General features: G+C 57.0%; 1 protein-coding gene across 3 annotated transcripts in view; it reads right to left on the bottom strand.

The window, feature by feature from the left end:
• The window catches only part of NFAM1 (NFAT activating protein with ITAM motif 1), a 41,587-nt gene extending 38,385 nt beyond the window's left edge, over positions 1-3,202 (bottom strand). For all 3 annotated transcript variants that reach the window (XR_012921361.1, XR_012921362.1, XM_012741930.3), the window contains exon 1: positions 3,034-3,202. Coding sequence is in view for 1 of the 3 variants with exons in the window: in XM_012741930.3 (XP_012597384.2) it covers positions 3,034-3,088 (55 nt within the window). In the remaining 2 variants the exon portion in view is untranslated. The remainder of the gene's footprint in view (positions 1-3,033) is intronic.
• Positions 3,203-22,180: the final 18,978 nt, after the last annotated feature.

Genomic DNA, 22,180 nt, shown 5'->3' with positions numbered 1-22,180 from the left:
CCGGTGACTAGAACTGGTCCTCCTCAACATCTATTTGAGAACTAAATAAAGCCCAGCTTTCTCAAAAGGCCAAGAGGAAAGAGGGGACTGACATTTGTTGAGGACACTAGGCTCAGAAAGGTTAAGTAAATTGCCCGAGGTCACACAGCAGTCAAGAGAAGAAGGCAGGCCTTGAACTCAGGTCTATCTGGCCCCAAAGTCCTTGGAGGTGACGGAGACCCGGGGAGGCAGGGCTGAAGTAGGAACAGCCGCTCCAGGGAAAGCCGAGCTTCCAGCTCCCACGATCCACCCGGGAGGAGATCACCAGTGGCGGCGGGAACCCTTGGGAAAAGCAGTGTGCAGAGGGGTCAGGAAGCTCACACCGGGGAGGAGGGGGGATGGGGGCAAGAGAGGTCCTAAGATGCCTCCCAGGGTGGGCCGGAGACTGCGAGAAAGGAGCCTGTGGCCTCGTGGACCATATCTCAAGTCTCCACGGCCCTGCCAGGCTAGCCGGTGGCTGGCATTCATGAGCAGTACCCACCGGCGGGCTCTCAGTGCCCAGGACGGCACTATTATCGTACCCATTTAACAGATGCGGCAATTAAGACACAGGGATACAGGGTCCTGGGGTGGGTGGCAGAGCTCAGATTGAAACTCAGGCTGAACACTGTAGCCTGCCCTCTTAACCCTACATCCTCCCATGTTCAGGGAAACCTTGCAGACTCAGCCACCTGGGCTTCGGTGAGGACGCCAGGGACCCCTCCCGTGGACACAGCTGACGGAACTGGCAGGTGGTGGAGCTGGTTGCACCAGGCTGATGGTTGAAGCCAGGACGCTTTGGAAGATGCGGGAGGGGCAGGATTCCTTCCCCTAAACCTCAAATTGTGGAGGCCAAGGAGGTGGGGGAGAGGTGTGGAGCAACAGGTAGATGAAGGCGGCTGGAGGGGCAGGACCGAGAGCACTTGGGGTGGTCCGTCTGCTGCCCCAGTGCCTTCTAGGACGGCAGTCCCCACCCCCCGGGCCAAGGCCCAGGACCGTCTGTGTCCTGTCAGGAACTGGCCATGAATCACCGCCTGAGCTCCACCCCACGGCCCCGCCTCCCCTGTCCATGGAAAAACTGTCTTCCATGACACCAGCCCCTGGTGCCAAAAGGGTTGGGACCACTGTTCTAGGCGACCACGCTGGTGTCTTAGCCTCTTGAGAAACAGCAGAGTTTCTCTTTTGTGAAAGGTTTGTTGCAATACAGGGGGGAAATCTGTTTTTGTTTGCAGTTGAGACTGTTACAAAAGAGCTTTTCCGGCAAAGCCTCTCCTAGCGCTCAGTTACAGGAGCGCTGGGTGTCTCCTAGGGAGGAGGGACCACACACAGAGAAATGATGGGAACCGGGGGAAAATCAGGTTAAAAATGACCAAGTGTGAGTTCAAATGCATGTCACCAACAAACGGCACTTCCGGTACCCCGGTCATCTTTGCACCAGACTCTTGGGGGGGGAGGTCACCCAATGTCACTGGGGGCTGGGCCCAGCCTGCACAGACACCACATGGGGCAGCTCTTGCCTCCCCAGGGTAAATTTTTCTGAGAAAAATGATCTTTGCAGTGAAAGATAAGAAGTGCCCCATGGCTAGGCCCGGTGGCTCACGCTTGTAATCCTAGCACTCTGGGAGGCTGAGGCGGGAGGATCGCTCGAGATCAGGAGTTCGAAACCAGCCTGAGCAACAGCGAGACCCAGTCTCTACTATAAATAGAAACAAATTAATTGGTCAGCTAAAAATATATAGAAAAAATTAGCTGGGCATGGTGGCGCATGCCTGTAGTCCCAGCTACTCGGGAGGCTGAGGCAGGAGGATCGCTTGAGCCCAGGAGTTTGAGGTTGCCGTGAGCTAGGCTGACGCCACGGCACTCTAGCCCGGGCAACAGAGTGAGACTCTGTCTAAAAAAAAATTGGCGCCCCAGAGCCCACAGCCCCCAAGGGCCGGGCTGAGCTGAGGCTGAGCTGGGTCTGACCCAGGCCAGGCCCTGAGCAAGTTCACTGGCCTCCAGGCGCCTCTCTTTCCCTTTCCCTTTCCTTAAAATGGTGCTGGGGAGGCCAGTGGGTGCCCGACGGCTGCTGTGAGGGTGGACGGTACGTGTCCAGTTAAGGCTCAAGAAAGGCTAACTCATGATCACGAGAATAATTGTCACAGCATAAAGGAGAGCCAGGGTGGAGCAGAAGGGGGAGGCAGCTCCTGGAAGCCCCCTCAGCCGAAGCGAATACAAAAGAAAAGCACCTACTCCACAGTGGGGCGGCTACGACGGGCTGCAAGAGGGCCGGCCGGTGCCCAGGCCAGGCAGGGCCAGAGAGAATCTGGAAGAACTTACTGAGCACGAGGAACCCCGGTGCTGGCAGCCCCGGAGGAGGACACTCCCGGGCCTGACACACTCTCCCGGAGGCCACATCCCCACGGCCCGCCTGGGCCAGGCCCCAGCTTCGGAGGGCGCCTGACCCCAGCCAAGGGGCACCTTTGGAAAGACACGCTCGAGTCCTAAGACGCTTGGCCTCCGGTTGTTTCAGGAAGTGGGAGGCGCAGCCCTTTCCGCCAGTTTTGTGCCCAGGGTGCAGTGCCCTGCGGCTGGCCCTGGCCTCCCCCTCTCTCCCTGGCAAAGCCGGCAACACGCCGGGGATGGCTCTGCCGTTGGCAGGTTCGACGTGGCGGCGCCTCCGCAGTAGCCACGTAAGATTCCTTGGGCGGTGAGCCGTCCCTCCCCACTGACCCGCACCCGACCCAGCCACGCGACGTCCGCCCTCCTTGTTTAAGGGCTGTGCCGGGGAGGCTGTTAGCACGGCGGCGAGGGGCCAGTGCTGTCCTCCGCCCCTTCAAAAGCCACCTTGGCAAGGCACTAGCTAAACATCCTCTTGGTCCCTGAAGGCTTCCCCTGTGAAGTCTGCAATGTTCAAACGACAACCAGCAAATCCCTGGAGACAGGTCCCCGGGAATTAGCCGCACCGGCCGGATGAAAGCCGCTCTGATGTTCCCGGGCGAGGGAGTACGTGAGAAGAAGCAAGACAGACGCTACCTGCCAGCCGCAGGGTCCAGGGCAACAGGAGCCAGCCGAGGAGCCAGGAGGCCATGGGGAGGCCGGGAAGGTGCAGGGGACCCGGCAGGGCCCGCCACCACGGACGCCGGCTCAGAATCTGGGCCTTCTTTCCAGTCAGTGTCCCTCCTTCCTCTTTAGTTCTCGGGAGGGGGAGGGCCCACGCTGGCGCCGGCACCCGGTTCCCCTTAGCGTTCCCAGGAAGTTCCTCCCCAGTGGCCGCTCTGCTTCCTCAAGGCTTCCCCGGCCAGTTCCGCTCCCTGGACCTTCAGCTCAAGCGGCAAGACCAGCCCTGGGCAGGGGTGGCTGCCAGGTGAGGGATCTGGGCCTCAGACCTGTCCAGGCCACGGGACCAGAAGGGCTGGGACAGGGACCCAAGCCTCCCTGCTCCAAACCTTGGGGGGTTCCACCCCTCCTCGGCCCCACAGTCCAGACATTGGGACCACGTAGAGGGGGGCGCAGGATTGCCATGGGAACGGAAGGTCCTGGTTTAGCTCCCCACTTCTGAAACACCTTTTTTTTTTTTTTTTTTTTTTTTTTGAGACAGAGTCTCATTTTGTTGTCCAGGCTAGAGTGAGTGCCGTGGCGTCAGCCTAGCTCACAGCAACCTCAATCTCCTGGGCTTGAGTGATCCTTCTGCCTCAGCCTCCCGAGTAGCTGGGACTACAGGCATGCGCCACCATGCCCGGCTAATTTTTTTATATGTATATCAGTTGGCCAATTAATTTCTTTCTATTTATAGTAGAGACGGGGTCTCGCTCTTGCTCAGGCTGGTTTTGAACTCCTGACCTTGAGCAATCCGCCCGCCTCGGCCTCCCAAGAGCTAGGATTACAGGCGTGAGCCACAGCGCCCGGCCTGAAACACCTTTAAAACGACCACAGTCGGCCAGGTGCGGTGGCTCACGCCTGTAATCCTAGCACTCTGGGAGGCTGAGGTGGGAGGATCGTTGAGGTCAGGAGTTGGAGACAAGCAAGACCTTTAGTAGAGACAAGCTGAGGTGGGAGGATCGTTGAGGTCAGGAGTTGGAGACAAGCAAGACCTTTAGTAGAGACAAGCTGAGGTGGGAGGATCGTTGAGGTCAGGAGTTCGAGACAAGCAAGACTTTTAGTAGAGACAAGTCTCTACTAAAAAATAGAAAGAAATTAGCTGGACAACTAAAAATATATATATAAAAATTAGGTGGCCATGGTGGCACATGCCTATGGTCCCAGCTACTTGGGAGGCTGAGGCAGGAGGATTGCTTGAGCTCAGGAGTTGGAGGTTGCTGTGAGCTAGGCTGACGCCACGGCACTCTAGCCTGGGCAACAGAGTGAGACTCTGTCTCAAAAAAAAAGAAAAAAAGACAAACGACTACAACTGTGTTCACACAAACTTCCCCTCTCAAAATCCCAGGAATCCCTTGATAATGTGCTTACCAAAGAGTAGGGTTTGGGGTGGGGGTGGAGGTGCTGGGAGGATAGGGTGGGCACCAGGAGCCACACGCTCCCAGCCTCAGAGAGGACCAAACACATCTGGGGACCAAAAGGCAGGCTGCCCACCACTCGCCCACCAAGGGCCACTGGGGGTCCCTGGAAGAAGCCTAGGGGACACCTCCTCTCTGGCTTACCTTAAATGTCATCTCCTCCCTGTGGCTTCCCTGAACCTTAGCTCACCCCGTCCCGCCACCCCCGCCATGAGACACAGGAACTGCTTCCCCATCTGGCTGCACAGCTCAGCCCTGTTCTCGCCTCCAGCAGGTGCCAACACAGGGACAGTGACAGTCTGCTGTTTGCTGCCAGGGCCCCTTTCCTCTGTGCACTGGGAGCCTTCCGCCCTGTGCGGCCTGGAGCCCAGCAGGGGCCTGGTCAGGTGGGGCCAGCGGTCTGCCGGCCGTCTGGAGCGACAGAGGAACGCGGCTGGGGCGGGAGGGTCCTGGCTGGAGGAGGCAGTGGGTGGGAAGGCGGCTGAGCTGCTGGGACCTTGTCTCTTTCTCTGTCGGTGCCCTTGGCCCCCACATAAATATGGTTGTCCCAACCATGCTAGAAAGAAGACCACAGCCCCCAAAGGCAAAGCGACTTGCCCAAGATCAGGGCAGGTCCTTGGGGCAGGAATTCTAACCCCGGGCTGTGCGAGCCTCGCTTCCCACCCACCACGGCCTGTTCAGCGGAATCCAGGCACCGGCTGCAGCCCCGGGATGGCACCGCGAGGTCCAGGTTCGGTCTTTGCCCAAATGCCTTTGCCTCAGCCACTCCGCACATGAACAGTGGAAACCAGAAGCCGTTTCCCACCAACGCCAGAGCGTGGGAGGGGCAGGGCAGCCGCCAGGGGAGAAAGACGAGGAGCACAAGACATTTCCTGCCGGCGCCCGGGGGGAGGTGGCGAGGGGGCCGGGGGCCCCAGTGGTGTTGACTGCTGACCCATCACGGTGATACATGGTCGCGTATGTCACAGCCAGACACAGATAATCTGCTCCACGCTGTTCCCCAGCTCCTGGGGGGAGCAGGCTGTCTAAGCGCCTCGATGCGATGTGCTAGACCTCATGCCAATGCCCCGGGCACAGACTGAGTGTTCAAAAGGCTCAGTCTGAGCCTCCACAAGTCTCCTTACGGCTTGGCACCGGGAGGCAGCTGAGAGCAAAGGTGCCCCGGAAGATGGGACCCTGCCCATCCGACACTGGCGCTGGCTCCACCCCACCCAGGGACCACCTGGCTGCACCCCGTGCTGGCTCTGTGCTCCCCAACCTCCCAGAGCTTCACCGCAGCTAAGCCTGGTCCAGCCGGCCTGTTCCCACCTGGCCCGGCCTCCAGCCTGTCTCCACCTCCGAGCCCTGCGCCCGGCACAGAGGTGCTCGAGTGGGGCTGGTGAGCACGAGGCGGAGGTGCGGGCCTTCCTCCCCGGCCTGTCGCGGAGGCTGCCCTGACTGTGAGCACACAGTGGGCTCTCAGCAGGCGTCGGGACAGCTGGACCTGGGCGTGGGGCCATGCCCTCTCCAGGTGGGCCCCTAGAAGAGAGGCTGAGGGTCCCGGCAGGGACAGGCCTTGGCAAGGCGCCCACTGGCCCAGGCTGTGCTGTCAGGGCCTCAGGAGTCAGGACGATAGAAGAGAAACCACTGCACATCCAGAAAGCTCATTTTTGTCAGAACTTCCTATCCGTTCTCTCGAGGTTCCTCGCCTGTCCCCGGCCCAGCAGAGACGGCCCGAGGGCAAGGTGCAGAGGAGCCAGAAGCCTGCACAGCCTCAGGACTTTGCAGGCCAGGTCGCGGGAAGGCACCTCTCAGCCACTGGCTTGCATGCAGGGCCCTGGCCTCGCAGCGGACGTGGACGTGGAATTCCCCAGCCAGTGTCTGGAGCGGGCGCTGGGCGACCCCAGCACCATCGGGTAATGACAGAGCAGCCTGGGGCAGCTGCTGAACGCCAGACACTGCTCTGGGAGTGTTAATCTCCTAACCAACTTGGTTCTCACCGCAGCCCTATGAGTAGGAGCTCTAATCGTTTCCATTGTACAGACGAGGAAGCTGAGGCTGGAGGAGGTTAAAGTAATTCCTAACTGCTACTCTAGCCCACCTCGAGGCAGAGGTGTGCATGGTGCAAAGGAGGGGGGAGGGGGAGGAGGAGGGGCTGGCTGGGGGAGGTGGCAGCCCTGAAGGAGGAGAAAGTTGGGTGGGCAAATGGAGGAGCACAGGTGTCCCTGAAGTCCCCAGGGGCCTCCTCCCCACTAAGACTAGAGCTTTCCAAATGGGACCACAACTGCTGGGCCCTGTTTCGGCTTAGTTCCATGCACACTTGTTCTGTGCCTCCTGTGTGCTGGGCCGCGTGTGGGCAAAACCTACGTCATGGTTTTGTCCTCAAGGCCTCTCGTGCCGAGAGACAGAAACATCTCCAGGATTTCCAAATGCCCAAGCGAGCAAGTGTGGCGTCGGTCGCCGTGAGGTCCTGAGCTCCCCGAGGTTCCTCTCCAGGCAGCGCTGTGGGTGGTGGGTGCACAGGAAGCAGAAGTGCCGTGGGACGGGGACCACGCTGCTCCCTGCCCCAGCCTGGCCCGGGGAAGTCACTTCATTCCTCCCCGAAGACTCCCGCACCCGGAGGAGCCAAGCCACCAGCAGGGGGGACCTCTCAGAAGGAACCTCCAAGCTGGCCCGGTGGCTGAGACAAACAGCATTCCACTCCCCAGGTCCCCACGCCCAGGGTGCCAGGGCTGACACTCTTTAGACTGAAACAGGATCGGCACCTTTCACCTGTCTTGAAAATGCGCACTTCTCATCTCTGAGGATAATCGACTCGAACAAAAGACTGACCGACCAGGACCTCCACTTTCCACTTAGCAGAAAACCCAGCTCCAACAAACGACTCTTTAAACAATGGTGAAAAGGGCTACCATTCTTGAAATAATGGTGAATGGATGGTGAGATAATTCTCTCCATAGACGCTGATGCTCCTAGTTTCCTTCCACCTTCTCCTTCCAGCACCCCCGCATGAAAAAGGGCAGCTGCCTTCCCCTCCCAGGAGTAGCCTGGTTTTCTTTTGGGTCCTTCTTGTACCACGTAGCAGCCCTGCACTGGGTGGTGCTGACCCTCACCTGCAGACAGGCAAGCCCACCTGGGGGCCACCTGCCCTGCAGGCTCCCTGGGCCTGAAGCCCAGCCCCGCTGAGCTCCAAAGTCCCCTCGAAGCTTGAGCCGCCCGTATCTTTGGCTCTTGAGCATTTGCTTCATGCCAGACACGGTCCTAAAAGCTTTTCCTGTACGTCGGTGCTCACAGAAACCTCCTGCAGGAGGTGTTATTATGCCCCCATTGTACAGATGAGGAATCTCAAGTTCAGAGGACACGAGCCCCTTGCCCAAGGCCACATAGCAAGTAGGCTGTGGACCCAGGACTTGAGCCCCAGTGACTGCACTGTTCTGCAAGGGACCTGATTTTTCAGTCAGGGCAGGTATTGTCACCTCATTTTAAATATTTGGGGATGGAGAAAAAGCGTATGTGACCTGCTGGAGGTCACAAAGGCAGCCAGAGGCACGCCTGGGTCCAGGGTCCAGAGACCTTCCTCCTGGACATACACGCACGGTTAGGCAAGACCTTCCCCGATAAGCTATGCGACTGCTCCCACCCCCCACCCCGTCACGCCCAACGTAATCCCAAAGATCTGGAGAAAACAGAAAACAAAGGTGGCACCATTTTCAACATTCATTCCAAATCCACCAGGAGCCAAGGCTTTGTGAGGCTCAGGCCCTGAGCACAACTGCGTCCGTGGAAGAAACAAGCACCCACCCAGAGGCTGGTCGCTGGAGGTCCTGGGGCAGCAGGCGCAGAGCCACCAAGCCCTGCGCTAATGTCCCTGCTTCCCTTCCCGGCCACGCGGGACAGCCCCGGGCAGGCCCGTGCTGATGGCGCCACCTGGTGGTAGATGTGAGAACGCCCTTACCTGAGAGTGCTTCCTCTCGTGACCTTTTCTTCCTCCCCTGCAAGGGTCCTGGGCTGGCTGGGGGGGTTGCCACCCAGCAAGATCAGGCCAGGCTTGAGTGACGGCGGGGTGGGGCAGGTGGGGGGTTGGGTGCAGGCAGAACTAGGCATGTGCAGAGCGGGCTGTGGGAACGGGGTGCAGGGCGTGGCAGCTGCAGGACCCCCACACGCCTCTCGAATGCCCTTCCTGGGCACCCCTGGGGCCAGGCCCTGTTCCAAGCAGCCGCTTCTGCTGGGAACATCTTATAACCTCTAGGGCAGTCTCCGCTGGAGCTGGTTATGGGCCAGGCAAAGCAGTCGACCCTCCGTAGGCACAGCTGGGGGCTTTCTGGGCTGGGCTCCCCAGTGTGAGTTCAGCCAATTAAGGAAACAATTAGCCTCCCCTGAGGTTAATCCATGCTTTATTGTCCTCAGGGCTCTAAGGGACAGAGAGCCCTAATCTCTTGTGGGCAGAGGGGGTGTGGAGGGACTAACTATCCAGAGTCCTGGACCCGCCCATAGATTTGAGCCGGGAGGCTTCAGGGGCCCGGCAATCTGCATTGTTAGGTACCCCGTTCTCACACTTGAGAAAATGCTGGAAGCACTGCTTTGTCCTCCCTTCCCTTCTTCCCCCTTCTCCTCCCACCTGTCCTCCCTCCCCCCCTTCCCCAACCTTCCCTCCTACTCCCTTCCTCTGCCTCTTTCTTAGAGGGTCACAGGTGTCCTAGGCAGAGCTGGACAGGCCCCTCGGTGTGCACCTGGCCTTGCCTCGCAGCCTCTCAGGGCCAGTGTCCTCACGGCAAAGTGGGGCGAAATGCCCACCTGGTAAGGGTCGGGGAAGGACAGGTAAGTAACAGAGCTGGGAGCATTTTGCAAACAACACAACTCTGATAGAAAGGTCCTTGTTCTGCCTTAAATCTTTATTCAGCCTCTCCCCTGGTCGGTCCCTTTAGGAGGAGCTTGGGGGAGTCAGAGAGCCCAGGGAGATGGGGGTGCAGCCCCAGGGGGTGTGTGGTTGTGGGTGAGGAAATCGTGGAGGGCAGCAGGTCTGGGAGGGGCTGCAGGGGCACAGCAGGGAGGCTGGGGCAGGAGGAGGGGCAGGAAAGGGAGGCTGCTGTTGGAGTTGGGGTTCCAGGGTCAGTGGACGGGGGGGCCTTCTCTGAGGACTCTCCTCCCACTCGGCCTCCTTCCTCAGGAGAGCTTTGCCTTCCTCTTGTGTTCAGCCTCTCCTCTCAGCCCTGCAGCCTCTCTGCCTCCCACTGTCTCTTCCCTTTGCACTGCAGCTAGGCCAGCTCCCCCAGGCCCCGAGGGGCAGGGACAGTAATGGCTTAGCCGTGCAGACCTGGTCAGAGTGAGAAGCTCTAGGTTCAGGGACAATAAAGAAACTGGGCCCTCTCTAATTCTTGCGGGGGGCCCAGAGGTCCCCTTCAAGGATCCAGGAGGAACTTTAGGTCACTTATTCACTCGATCATCAACCTATCAAGGACATTGCTCTGGCTCAGGCCTATCCTGGATGCCTACCACGCAGGGCAGAGCCTGACACCCACTCTTCTAAGTCACCCACTCTTCTTCACACCCAGCGTGAACCCAGCGTGAAAGGGCAACAGCCCAGACCAGGCCAAGGCTGCCAAGGAGGCCACGGCCAGGCATTCATAAAGGCTCTGTAAGAAGCTTCCAGGAGGAGACAAGAGCGCTGCCAGGAGGGGCCAGGGTGTCCTGCCCAGGCCAAGAGGCTGAGGCTGGGAGAGGCCCAGGGGGGCCCGACTGAGGCGGCCTCCCTCCTCCCCTGGGCCTCCCGGTGAAAACTACCTTCCCTCTCCGGCATCCTCAGTTAGACGCATAAACCAACACATCTTTACTGGTATTGCAACTAGTATTGCTTTCCACCGCTCATTTCACACGCACACATTTGCCACCAAGGGTCAGGTTCAGTAGCTCTCTGGCCGGGCCAGGAGCCTGACGTCCCTCATGACACGGTTTCTAGGAGGAAAGCCTCCCTCGGAGACAAGCCCTTTGCCAGGCGGAGGCTTCCCGAGCTGGACGCACCGGAGGCCCGTTCTGTACACAGCGCCCTGCACACTGGGGAGACGCTGGCGGACTTCTTAGGGCCGGAAATGCCCAAGGGACGTGCTGGTTGACAGTAGCCACAGTCTGTCCTTGGTCCAGACGGAGAAGGAGGAAGGGAAAAATCAGCGGAGGCCAGACTGGGGAGGGGACCACGTGTCTCCAGCAGGTCGCAGCCCAGAGAAGCTTCGCTCCCCAGAAGGGAAACTCCTCTGGGGCAGAAGGAGAGTGTTTCCAGGATTTTCCCGCCCGCCTGGCAGGGAGCCTGTGCCTGAGTCACCGCCTTCCTGGGCTTCCCTCTCCCTGCTCTGCTCCCAGCATCTGCCGACTCTGTGTCAGCACCTTCGGGAAGATGAGCCAGTGCAGGCGCACGGACGAGGACATCTCTGCGCTGCCGTGCGGCAGGGACTCGGGTACCTGCCAGATGCAGCTGACCTCAGAGTGGGCAGCAGACGCTTTGTCCCCTGCCCAGGGCCTGCACCTGGACAGGGCTCTCCCTTACCCCTCACCCTCAGCCTTCCTGCCTCCCCTGACCCACCTCAGGGCACTGGCTGCGGGCGGGGCGCTGCCTGGGGGGAGGGGAGGTGGGGAGGAGGGGGCCTAGATGGGGAAGGAAGCCTGTCCTTGCCAGACGCTTGGCTCAGGTCCACCCTTCCAGGCAGGTGCTGCTGTGTCTGCGTTTTGTAGAGGAAAAGGCTCAGGCAAAGGAAGTCACTGTTCTAAGGCCACACAGCCTGCAACGGTGGAGCCGGGTTTCTGGGGTTCGGATCCAGTTCCGCCTGGCTCACGAGTGCTGCCTAGTGAGCGTGGGGTGCACGTTCTGCACCTCTGCACCTCTGCCCGGCTGGGGTGCGCTCCCTGCGGCCTCTCACCTGCCCACCTGCCACAGGCAGGGAGCAGGCCACGCTCAGGTATCCGCCCAGTGACCGGAGGGGGCCCCTGCCGCTCTGAGGAGGAGAAACCAGGGTCCCCTTTCTCTCCCTGCCAGGCTGGATGGATGACAGGAGGCTCCACCTCCAGCCCCGGAGAACTCCAGCCCGCACTTTGCCTCCAACTTGGAGGTGCAGGATCCGGCTCCCCTTCATCCTGGCATTGAGCAAAAGCGCTGTTGGATCAGCTTTTCATCCATTTTCTGAAGATGTGGGCATCGAGGGATGTCCTGAATCTTGCAGAATTCTCTATGTTGCGCCCTGGCCACATGTCAGTGCAGCCCTGAACTTGGCCATGGATGGCGCCTGTTCTGCTGTCTGCCAGCCCCTCTGTCACCCACAGCCCCCAAGCCCCATGCCCTCCCCTCTGCCAGCGTCACCCAGACGGATGGGGGGTCTGCCATGCTCCTGGCAGAGGGTCAGCGGGAGCAGGCCAACCTGCTCTCACCGCTGGACACCTGGTGGCCCCTGGAGGTCGGACAGGAAGGGTGGGGCGGGTCAGACTTTTGAGAAGGTGGTAGCAGGTGGCATGTTGCTCCAGCCATCCTGCGTTCCGCAGCCCCAGCCTTCCTGACAGCAAAGGAGATGGAGTGGATGCTGCCTGAGCATTCCACATCCCCGTCTCTAGTAATAAGCGCTCTCATTTGGTGGCGAATCCCAGTTTTGCAAAGCAGTTTTTCAACCATCTTGTCCCTTGGGCTTCATTCACAAGAGCCGCGTGGAAGAGAAGGAGCCAGGGATCTGAAAAGCTGTGCCTCCCCCAAGTTCACGACTCACTGGTTCACAGGTCAGCCAAGGGCACCCATGTGGGGACCTCAGGCTCCCGGGAGTGGACCCTGAACCAGAGCTCAGGATGAAAACCCTGAAACCCCAGGGGCGAAGAAAGGTGGAACAGGGCAGAAACCAAGGACCAGCGAGGGTTGCCGGGGGTCAGAGCACGCGTCAGAGTTCAGAAAGTGCAATAACCCAAAAATCTGTAAAGAAAAGTCTAATCACCCCACCCCAGTCTCTCTGCCCCTCATGTCCACTCTTGCAGGCTCACCTGTAACCTTTGTCTCTCTTCTCACTCTGCAAACACACAAAGCACAGCGCTCAGCCGGAGGCTCCGCACTTGTTTGTTTTTACAGAAATAGGGCCGTCCTAAATCCGGAGGCTCAGCACCCTGCCCTTTTCACAGGAAGGCATCTCATCGTCCCTGCAGACCCAGCCGGGAGGTGTGCTTTCCTGTGGGCAGGTGGCCGGGGGCGGCAGCTCCAGCCTGAGCCGGGCAGGGCAGCTGAGCCAGGAGAGGGGCGGTGGGGAGGTCTGCTCCTGCCTGTGGTGGGAAGGAGGGGTGCTGGCTGGGGGGACAGGGAGCTGGGGGTGGAGACACCCCGCCCAGCTAAACGACCTCCAGAGGAGAGATGTCCCCACAGGAAGGTCCAGCGGCTGTGCCTGGGGGTGGTGGAGGAGGAGGTAGGACCACCCCCATCATAAAAAGGTGCATTTTTGTCAGGACTTTTCTAAACCCATAATCCCCTCCCCCTACCACTTCTCCCTGTCAGTTTGTTTCGCCAGGGATACTGCGGGGACATTGCTGGGCAGGGGAAGGCGGGAAGAGTGACGGGCTTCATTAGGAGCCATGAATTTGTCACTCTCTGCTGCCAAGTGGCAGCTCCAGCTCACCGCCCCCAAACCGTCCCCAGGAGAACTGGCGACAGGTGATGGGGGAGCTCTGGGGGCAGCTCTGCCAGGTCTACGGGTGACAGCAGAGGACCACGGAGGTGGCAGGGCCACCATGAGCACCAAGGCCAGCCTGCCCTGCCTCACTAGGACAGTCTTGCTGGATGTGGGGTTTGAATTGTGTCCCCTGAAAGATATGTTCAAGTATTAACCTCTGGCCGGGCGCGGTGGCTCACGCCTGTAATCCTAGCTCTCTGGGAGGCTGAGGCGGGCGGATTGCTCAAGGTCAGGAGTTCAAAACCAGCCTGAGCAAGAGCGAGACCCCGTCTCTACTATAAATAGAAAGAAATTAATTGGCCAACTAATATATATAGAAAAAATTAGCCGGGCATGGTGGTGCATGCCTGTAGTCCCAGCTACTCGGGAGGCTGAGGCAGGAGGATCGCTTGAGCCCAGGAGTTTGAGGTTGCTGTGAGCTAGGCTGACGCCATGGCACTCACTCTAGCCTGGGCAATAAAGTGAGACTCTGTCTCAAAAAAAAAAAAAAAAAAAAAAAGTATTAACCTCTCCCTCGCCCCCTTCCTGTGGATGCGACTTCATTTGGAAACAGGGGCTTTGCAGATATAATCGGGTCCTTTCAACTCAGGACAAAATTGTCTTGGCCTTAGGGACCAATGACCAGTGTCCTTGTAAGAAGAAAAGAGGACACACACACAGAGGAAAGGAGGCCACACGAGGGTGGAGGCTAGAGTCATGAGGCCACAAGCCGAGCAAAGCTGTGGCCCCCGCAAGCTGGGGGAGGAAGGAACGTTCTTCCCCAGGGCCTGTGGAGGGGACTCACAGACCCCTGAGTGTGGACTTCCGGCCTCCAGAACAGCGGGGGAATAAACTTCTGTTGTCTGAGGCCCCCCGGTTCATGCGATTCTGTTACGGCAGCCCAGAAAACGGGTGCACCGAGTAATGAAACCAAGCAAGAGTGTTGGAACGTGGGCCCTCCTTCAGAGGAGGGAAGCAAGTGACTTTAAACATTCTGAAGCCATGCTGGGAGCAACGCTTCCACAAGCCAAGAGCAGGAGGAGGGAAATACGGTGACTCTTCACGGTAAGCCACGTGACTTTCTGAAAAGTCCTGGAAACAAAAGGGAGCGTTCGCCTGCCTCTCACAGCACCCTCTGGGCTCTGCAGATGGGGCCCAGCTCTCTGCCCTGCACCTTCCTTTCTCCTCGGAAGTGGCTACTTCACCCCTCGGAGTCTCCTCTGTGCAGCAGGGACCCCCGTCCCACGCCAGCAAGTCCCTCAGAGGAAGTGAGAGCCACGGAGCCTCGCTGGTGCAGGGGCCCTTTATGAAAAACAAGTTTCAAATGATGAAATTGGATTTGCCTTAACATCCCTAAAATTGGATGTGTCACAATTTTCTTCTTCCTTTATTTGGAGCTAATGAGAGATTTTTCTTTTTTTACTTAAAAAAATACTTTTAAATTGACATATAGTGAAATTCACTCTTTTTGGAGTACAGTTCTCTGTTTCATTTTTTTTTTTTTTTTTTTTTTTTTTTGAGACAGAGTCTCACTTTGTTGCCCAGGCTAGAGTGAGTGCCGCGGCGTCAGCCTAGCTCACAGCAACCTCAAACTCCTGGGCTCAAGCGATCCTGCTGCCTCAGCCTCCCGAGTAGCTGGGACTACAGGCATGTGCCACCATGCCCGGCTAATATTTTGTATATATATTTTTTAGTTGGTGAATTAACTTCTTTCTATTTTTAGTAGAGACGGGGTCTTGCTCAGGCTGGTTTCAAACTCCTGACCTCGAGCAATCCGCCCGCCTTGGCCTCCCAGAGAGCTAGGGTTACAGGCCTGAGCCACCGCGCCCGGCCTCTGTTTCGGTTTTGACAAGTGCGCGGAGTTGTGTAACCACTACTCCAGCCAAGATACAGAACATCCCGTCACCCCCAAGTTCCCCTGTGCGGCCCTGGGCAACGGCTGCTCTGTTCTCCTTCTGCTTTCTCCAGAGTGTCGCTGAAGGGGAGTGACGTGGCCGGACCCTTCTGAGTCTGGACTCCTCCCTTAGCCTAGCGCTTTCGAGGCCCATCCGTGCTGCGGTGTGACTCCATGCTGAGCCTTGCTCCGCTGTGTGGACGGACCACGGGTTATTTACCCGCTGACCAGGTGCGGCTATTTCCAGGTTTGGGTGATCATGAATAAAGCTGCTCCAACACGCATTACGGGTCTGTGTGTGAACACAAGTTTCCGCTCCTCTTGGGCAATGCCTAGGAGTGGGATTTTTGGTCCCAATCAGGTTCCTAGTGGTCTCCAAGTCAGACTTACTAAGAGGTTTGGTTGGGAGAAGAGCAGAGGCGGGACCCGCTCTCGGGCCCGGTCCCCAGCGCAGGGACACCGGGACCGACTGACGCAGGAGCAGGTGCCTTCAGCAGAGGCAGGGTCGCCTCCTCGGGAGGTAACAGAGGAAGGTAAAGTTGCTGCTTCAGTTTCATTTCTTTCTATTTCCATTAATATCAGGAAGTGCCAAGAGCACTGAAAGAACTAAGAGGTGGACCAGAACATCTCAAAAAAGGCCTCAGTGGTCCCCAAACTGCACGATCAAATCCCAAATGACCGGGAATCGATTGTAATGGCCCAAACAAGACTTAGAAGAAAACCCTCGTCATCTCCTCTGTTTCCGTTGCATGGACCATCATTTCACTTCCGTCCTGCCTGCACGTAACAGCAGAGGGAATTTCCAGAGGCGAAGTCACCACGTCCCTGTGTCAGACAAGGGCCCAGCAGCTTCACCAAGGGGGGCCCTCACCCCTGAACGGTCCTCGAGGAGGAGCCTTAGGCGGCTCCCACACTGGGGAGCACCATCTGCCTGACTCAGTCTACCCCAATTCAAATGCTAACCCCATCCAGAAACACCCTCGCAGACACACCCGGAGTAACGTCTAACCGAATATCTGGGCACCCCGTGGCCCAGGCAAGTCCATGCATAAAACAAACATCACAGAAAACACAGGACAGTCAGCATCGACTGCCACCCACGCAGCCGGCTCGTTTGCTGGGCTGCCCCCCCCCAGCAGAGGGGCAGGGAGGAGGCCCTGGGGTGTGTGCAGGTGCCCGTGGGGAAGGAAAACTGCTGCTCCTGCAGGGGAAGGAGGCGGCGTTTCCTGACGCCAAGCCGGGAGGCAGGGCCCACATCCACGTTAGGCTCGGCAGGCACCGTGCATGAGGGGCACTGCGGGCCCACTGAAATGTTTTAAATTCTATTAAAATCAGAAGAAAAAAATCATTTAAAAAGTGACTTATAATGACAAGCTCAGCCTGGTGCCACTCACCTTTGTGCCGCAGCATAAACCGGAGGGAGGGCCCCGTGAAAGCCGTGACGTGGCCGTGCCTGCGTGGCCAGGCGCCACTTCCCCAGGCCCGGCTGTGCCGCTGTCTCTGGGTCATGCTGCAGGACGCCAGGCCGGGGCGGGGAGGAGGGCAGTGGCCGGCCAGCGACTGGCTCCTGTCAGCTGAAACTGCATCTGGCCTGCCTCAGTGTCCCCTGCAGGCTTCTTGAGTGGGGCTGCTTTCTCTCCCAGTCCTGTGCTGCCGGGCCTGGAGCAGGTGGGCTGTGCCATCCTTGCTCTCAACCTTTCCCGGCTTTACTAGAATGTTACCTTCTACGGGAGGCCTTTCCCAGGCCCCCAGCTAAAAGGGCCCCCTCCCCAAACTCTCCATCTCCCCGCTCTGCCTCTGTCCCTCGTTGGCACTCGGTGCCATGGCTTTTGTTTATCTTTATTTGTCTCCTGCTGTGCCCGCCTCCCGCCCTGCACTAGAAGCTCCACATGCGCAAGAAGTTCTCACTCGTCCACTGCTGCCACGTGCTCGTTCACCCAGGGCCACGACATTGTGGCATCTAGGATGAACCAGTAAGATTCCCGCCACCTCGCCTGCCTCCTACGGTGACTGTGCCCACCCTAGGCCTCCACCCTGGTGCTGTACCCCACCCCTCCTTGCCAACTCCAGCTTTCCCCATCCCACTGGGTCATTTCCAGCAGTGTACAGATGTGCAAATACATTGCAATTTCTCCCTTCTTAAACATCGCAACAAAACCCCCACAAAAGCCTCCTTTGGCCCAGTTGGCTCTCCAGCACTCACGCCCTTTCTCTGATCCTCCGCTTAGCAAAACCCTTTGAAAGACTGTCTGCCCTGGCTGGGTCGCTCCCCTCCTGGGTCAGCTTTCACCTCCTCCTGTCCCTGGAGTGCACATGCCAAGGTCCTGTGAATTGAGTCGTAATCCGTCAGCCTGGCCCAGGCCAAGCCCCACTTGAACATGGGCCGTCCCGTTAACACAGGTTCCCTCCCGCCCTGGGGTGCCCAGCCCTGGCCACGAGCTCTCTCCTCTCTCCCTGGCTGCTCCTCTTCAGCACCCTTTGCTGGCTGCCATCAGCTCAACCGCTAAACAAGGAAAAGTTGCAGCTCCCTTTCCCTCTTAGTCTGCATCCACTCCCGTGGGGGCCGAGGCTCTCCACCCTGCACCCCTGGCCAGACCCCACCCCACTCCAGGTCGGTCCATCCAGAGTCCTACTCAGACTCTGGGTCCACAGGCACCCCCTGCCTCCTCCACACACTGCCCTGCCCACCGTGTTGGGACCTTCCCCACATCCCTGCCCCAGGGCCCTGGCATCTCCCCTGTGTCTGGAATGCCTCCCACCTCTTTCAGGTGTACGCCTCGTCTTGCCTTCTGGCCCAGCCCTCGCCCCAACTCCGAACCATCTCTGGTCACTATTTAATGTGTCCCAGCTAGGAGGGTCGTTTGAGCCCAGAAGTTGGAGTCTAGCCTGGGCAACATAGCGAGGCCTCATTCCAAAAAAAAAAAGAAAGAAAAAAGAAAAGGAGAAGAAGAAGAAAGAAAATTTAATATAAATACAAAATTTTCAGCACCATGTGTCTCTTCAAGGGATACCCTGGAAGGGCAGGGTTTTGTCTTTTTGGATTAACTCAGAAATTACAGCTCCAGAAAATGCCATCCAACTTTGATCTCTGCTCCCTGATGCTGACAAGGGGACAGACGGAAATCTAAGGACTGAACATAAGTCACGGAAAAATGCAGACGTGAGTCAGAGCTAAGCTGAGTCAGGTATTTTGAGATATATAATCCGGTGGGGGGAATTCTGAGATATTTTTATTCGAGTGGCTTTCCTGCACAGCAGAGCCTGTGCTGTGAGCATCTGTGGATCGTTACTAATAATCTGCAGAGTGCTTCTTTTTCAGGGTCCAAGCATTGTACCCCAGAGCCGACTTCCAGATCTACAGAAAAACCCGGGCCTTTGTCAGATCCCCTCACTCCAGCCACCCAGCCTGGGGGCTTGAGCATGGCCTCCTCCGCCCCGCCACCCCCTGTCCCTTCAGAGGAAGATGTGACTCTCTCTCCCCGCCCACAGCAGCGAATGTCCCTCTTCCCTCCACTCCCTGTCCAGTCGATGCTTTGGGAGCCCAGCTCCATGCTCGGGGCCCCCAGTCCCCCAGACATCAAACTGAGTGAGACGGAGTGCGGGCCCCAAGGGCCTGGGGCGGGGGCAGAGTGGGCTTCGAGTGGGCAGAAGTCAGGCAGAGCCGAGGGGCAGGGGAGGCCCAGGCCAGGCAAGGACTGGGGCTGCCGGGCAATGGGCGAGCCAGGGAGACCTCGGACTGGGCCCCAGGTGGGGGAGTCGCCAGACCCTTAAAAGCAAGGATGGACGTGAGCAGATCTGAGCTTTGGAAGGACAGCTCTGGGGCAGCTGCCTGGGGCAGGGTTGGGGACCGTCCTGACTAGCTGCCGTGAACGTTTGCCTTCTGTGGCCGGGCCCAGCCGTCACGGAGCGGACATCAGGCAGGCGCCGGGCACTGCCGCAGCAGCACGGAAGGTCAGAAGGCCGGCAGCTGAGCAGTGCTGAGTGGGGGCCACGCAGGCCTGGCTTGTGGAACCCCTTTTCTGCCCTCACCTGGCTTTTCCTGATGCCCCTTGACGGTGCTCGGTGTGAAGTTTGGTTTTCATGGAAGTCAAGTGTGGCCCTGAAATGGTGACAAGTGACGGCGCTGATACTCAGTCTAGGGAGTGCTGGGCCCAGCTGCATCGCCCAGGGCCCCGCCTGCCACCTGTCCCTCCACAGGGCTCCGGCTGGGGCTGAGATCGCAGGCAGGGCCCAGGCGCCAGGCTGCCCTGTGCTTGCCGCTCTGCGACCCCGGGGACTTGCCCGCTCCCTGTGCTTCCGTTTTCTCGCCTGTAACTCGGGCTGTCGAGATTGTTAAGTGAGGGAAGGCACGCAGTAGGCAGCTTCCAAAACGGCTGTGACTCCCGCCTCCTGGGACACACAGCCCCGTGGGGGACTTACTGCACACCGATCCCCAACAGAGCGCAGAGCGTGGCAGAACCCATGGGGGCGCTTCTGGGATTAGGTTACGAAGACTGAGACCTGTGGCCTCTCTCTCCTGTCACTTGCTTACTCTAGTACTGTATAGAGAGGGGCCTTGCAGAGAGCCCAGGGCAGGGAACCCAGGGCGGCCAAACACACGAGGGGGCCAGAGGGGGTCCTTCCCCAGCCGAGCCTTGAGGGGACAGCAGCCCTGGCTGACATCTGGATGGCAGCCTGGTGAGACGCCCACAGCCGGGGGAACTGCTGGGCGACAGCCGGGCTCCGGGCCCACAGAGCGTGTGAGATAGGAAAGGTGCGGGTTTGGGTGATTTGTTGCCAGCAATACATGGTATATAAACAGCACAAGGGCCGGCTCCTGGCAACACTCAATTAACGACCAACGACGACCATTTGGGATACACAAGGGGGACTCAAAATGCTCAGAAAATGGAAGACTATAAACATCTTTAGTGGGCTCTCGACGTGACCCCCGAACAGTGAGCCGGCGTCTTTTGCCACTTTGTGGAGCCATGTAAGGGCCGCAGGTCCTGTGCGAGTCTGCGGGAGAGAGGTGTGTGCAGTGTGTGCAGACGGGAAGTGGTCCAAGGATGCAGATGTCTTTGTTTCTGTTAAAAAAAAAAGAAAATCTAAAAAATAAGATCACTCAGATGGGGAAAGAGGGAATAGCATAGAGAAGGTAGGAATGGAACCAGACTTCTCAATTTTTCAATTTTGACTTTGGAACCATGTAAGTGTTTTCATTCTAAACCAAAATTAAATTGTAATGAAAGGCCGGGCACGGTGGCTCACGCCTGTAATCCTAGCACTCTGGGAGGCCGAGGTGGATAGATTGTTCAAAGTCAGGAGTTCGAAACCAGCCTGAGCAAGAGCGAGACCCCATCTCTACTAAAAATAGAAGGAAATTAATTGAACAACTAAAAATACATAGAAAAAAATTAGCCGGGCATAGTGGCGCATGCCTGTAGTCCTAGCTACTCCGGAAGCTGAGGCAGGAGGATCGCCCGTGCCCAGGAGTTTGAGGTTGCTGTGAGCTAGGCTGACACCATGGCACTCTAGCCTGGGCAACAAAGTGAGACCCTGTCTCAAAAAAAAAAAAAAGTTTGAAGCAAAAACTTACAGAACTGCAAAGAGAAATAGATAAGTTGACAATCATAGTTGAAGATTTCAATACCCTGCTTTCAATAATTGATAGAATAGATGGAAAACCAGTAAGTATACAGAATATTTGAATAACATTATCAACCACCTTGACCAGCTGACATTTATAAAACACTTTCCCCAACAATAAAATACATATCCTTCTCATTTGCTAAGATAGACAATATTCTGAGCCATTGATGAAGTCTCAGTACATTAAAAGGATTCAAGTCATTCCAAGTGTACTCTCCTACAATGGAATTAGAAATTGATAACAGAAAGATCTCTGAAAATGCCTGAATATTTGGAAATTAAATAACATACTTCTAAATAACCCAGGGGTCAAAAGAGAAATCAAAAGGGAAATTAGAAAAATTCTGAACTGACTGAAAAGGAAAACACAACACAATCAAATTTGTGGGATTATTAGCTGTAGTTTTTTTTGTTGTTCTTTTTTTGAGACAAGGTCTCACTCTGTCACCCTGGGTGGAGTGCAGTGGCGTCATCATAGCTCACTGCAACCTCAAACTCCTGGGCTGGAGTGATCCTCCTGCCTCAGCCTCCCGAGTAGCTGGGACTACAGGTGCACACCATAACATCCAGCTTATTTTTCTATTTTTAGTAGAGACTTTTAGTAAATGTCTTGCTCTTGTTGGTCTCAAACTCCTTAGCTCAGTGATTCTCCTGCCTCGGTCTCCCAGAGTGCTGGGATTACAGGTATGAACCACCGCAGTCTATTCTCTGTAGATTTTTTTTTTTCATAGCTACTCTTTTTTTTTTTTTTTTTTTTGAGACAGAGTCTCACTTTGTTGCCCAGGCTAGAGTGAGTGCTGTGGCATCAGCCTACCTCACAGCAACCTCAAACTCCTGGGCCCAAGCAATCCTGCTGCCTCAGCCTCCCAAGTGGCTGGGACTACAGGCATTCGCCACCATGCCCGGCTAATTTTTTCTATATATATTAGTTGGCCAATTAATTTCTTTCTATTTATAGTAGAGATGGGGTCTCGTTCTTGCTCAGGATGGTTTTGAACTCCTGACCTTGAGCAATCCACCCATCTCGGCCTAACACTCCCAGAGTGTTAGGATTACAGGCGTGAGCCACTGCGACCGGCCTATAGCTGCTCTTTATCAAGTTGAAATTCTCCTCTATTCCCAGTTTGTTAAGAGGTGTTTTTTTTTTTAAATCATGAGTGGATGCTGAATTTTGTCAAAAGCTTTTTCTGCATCAAGTGATATGATCATATGATTTTATTCTTTAGCCTGTTGACATGGTAGATTAGATTAACTGATTTTTGAATATTGAGTCATCCTTGCATACTGCCAAGGCAGTTAAGAAGTAGATATTCTTTTTTTTTTTTTTTTTTTTTGAGACAGAGTCTCGTTTTGTTGCCCAGGCTAGAGTGAGTACCATAGCGTCAGCCTAGCTCACAGCAACCTCAAACTCCTGGGCTCAAGCGATCCTGCTGCCTCAGCCTCCCGAGTGGCTGGGACTACAGGCATGCGCCACCATGCCCCGATAATTTTTTCTATAT

The sequence above is a fragment of the Microcebus murinus genome, chromosome 10 (genome assembly GCF_040939455.1).
Source record: "Microcebus murinus isolate Inina chromosome 10, M.murinus_Inina_mat1.0, whole genome shotgun sequence".
Classification (NCBI taxonomy): domain Eukaryota; kingdom Metazoa; phylum Chordata; class Mammalia; order Primates; family Cheirogaleidae; genus Microcebus; species Microcebus murinus.
This window is presented reverse-complemented; position numbering and strand designations above follow the sequence as displayed.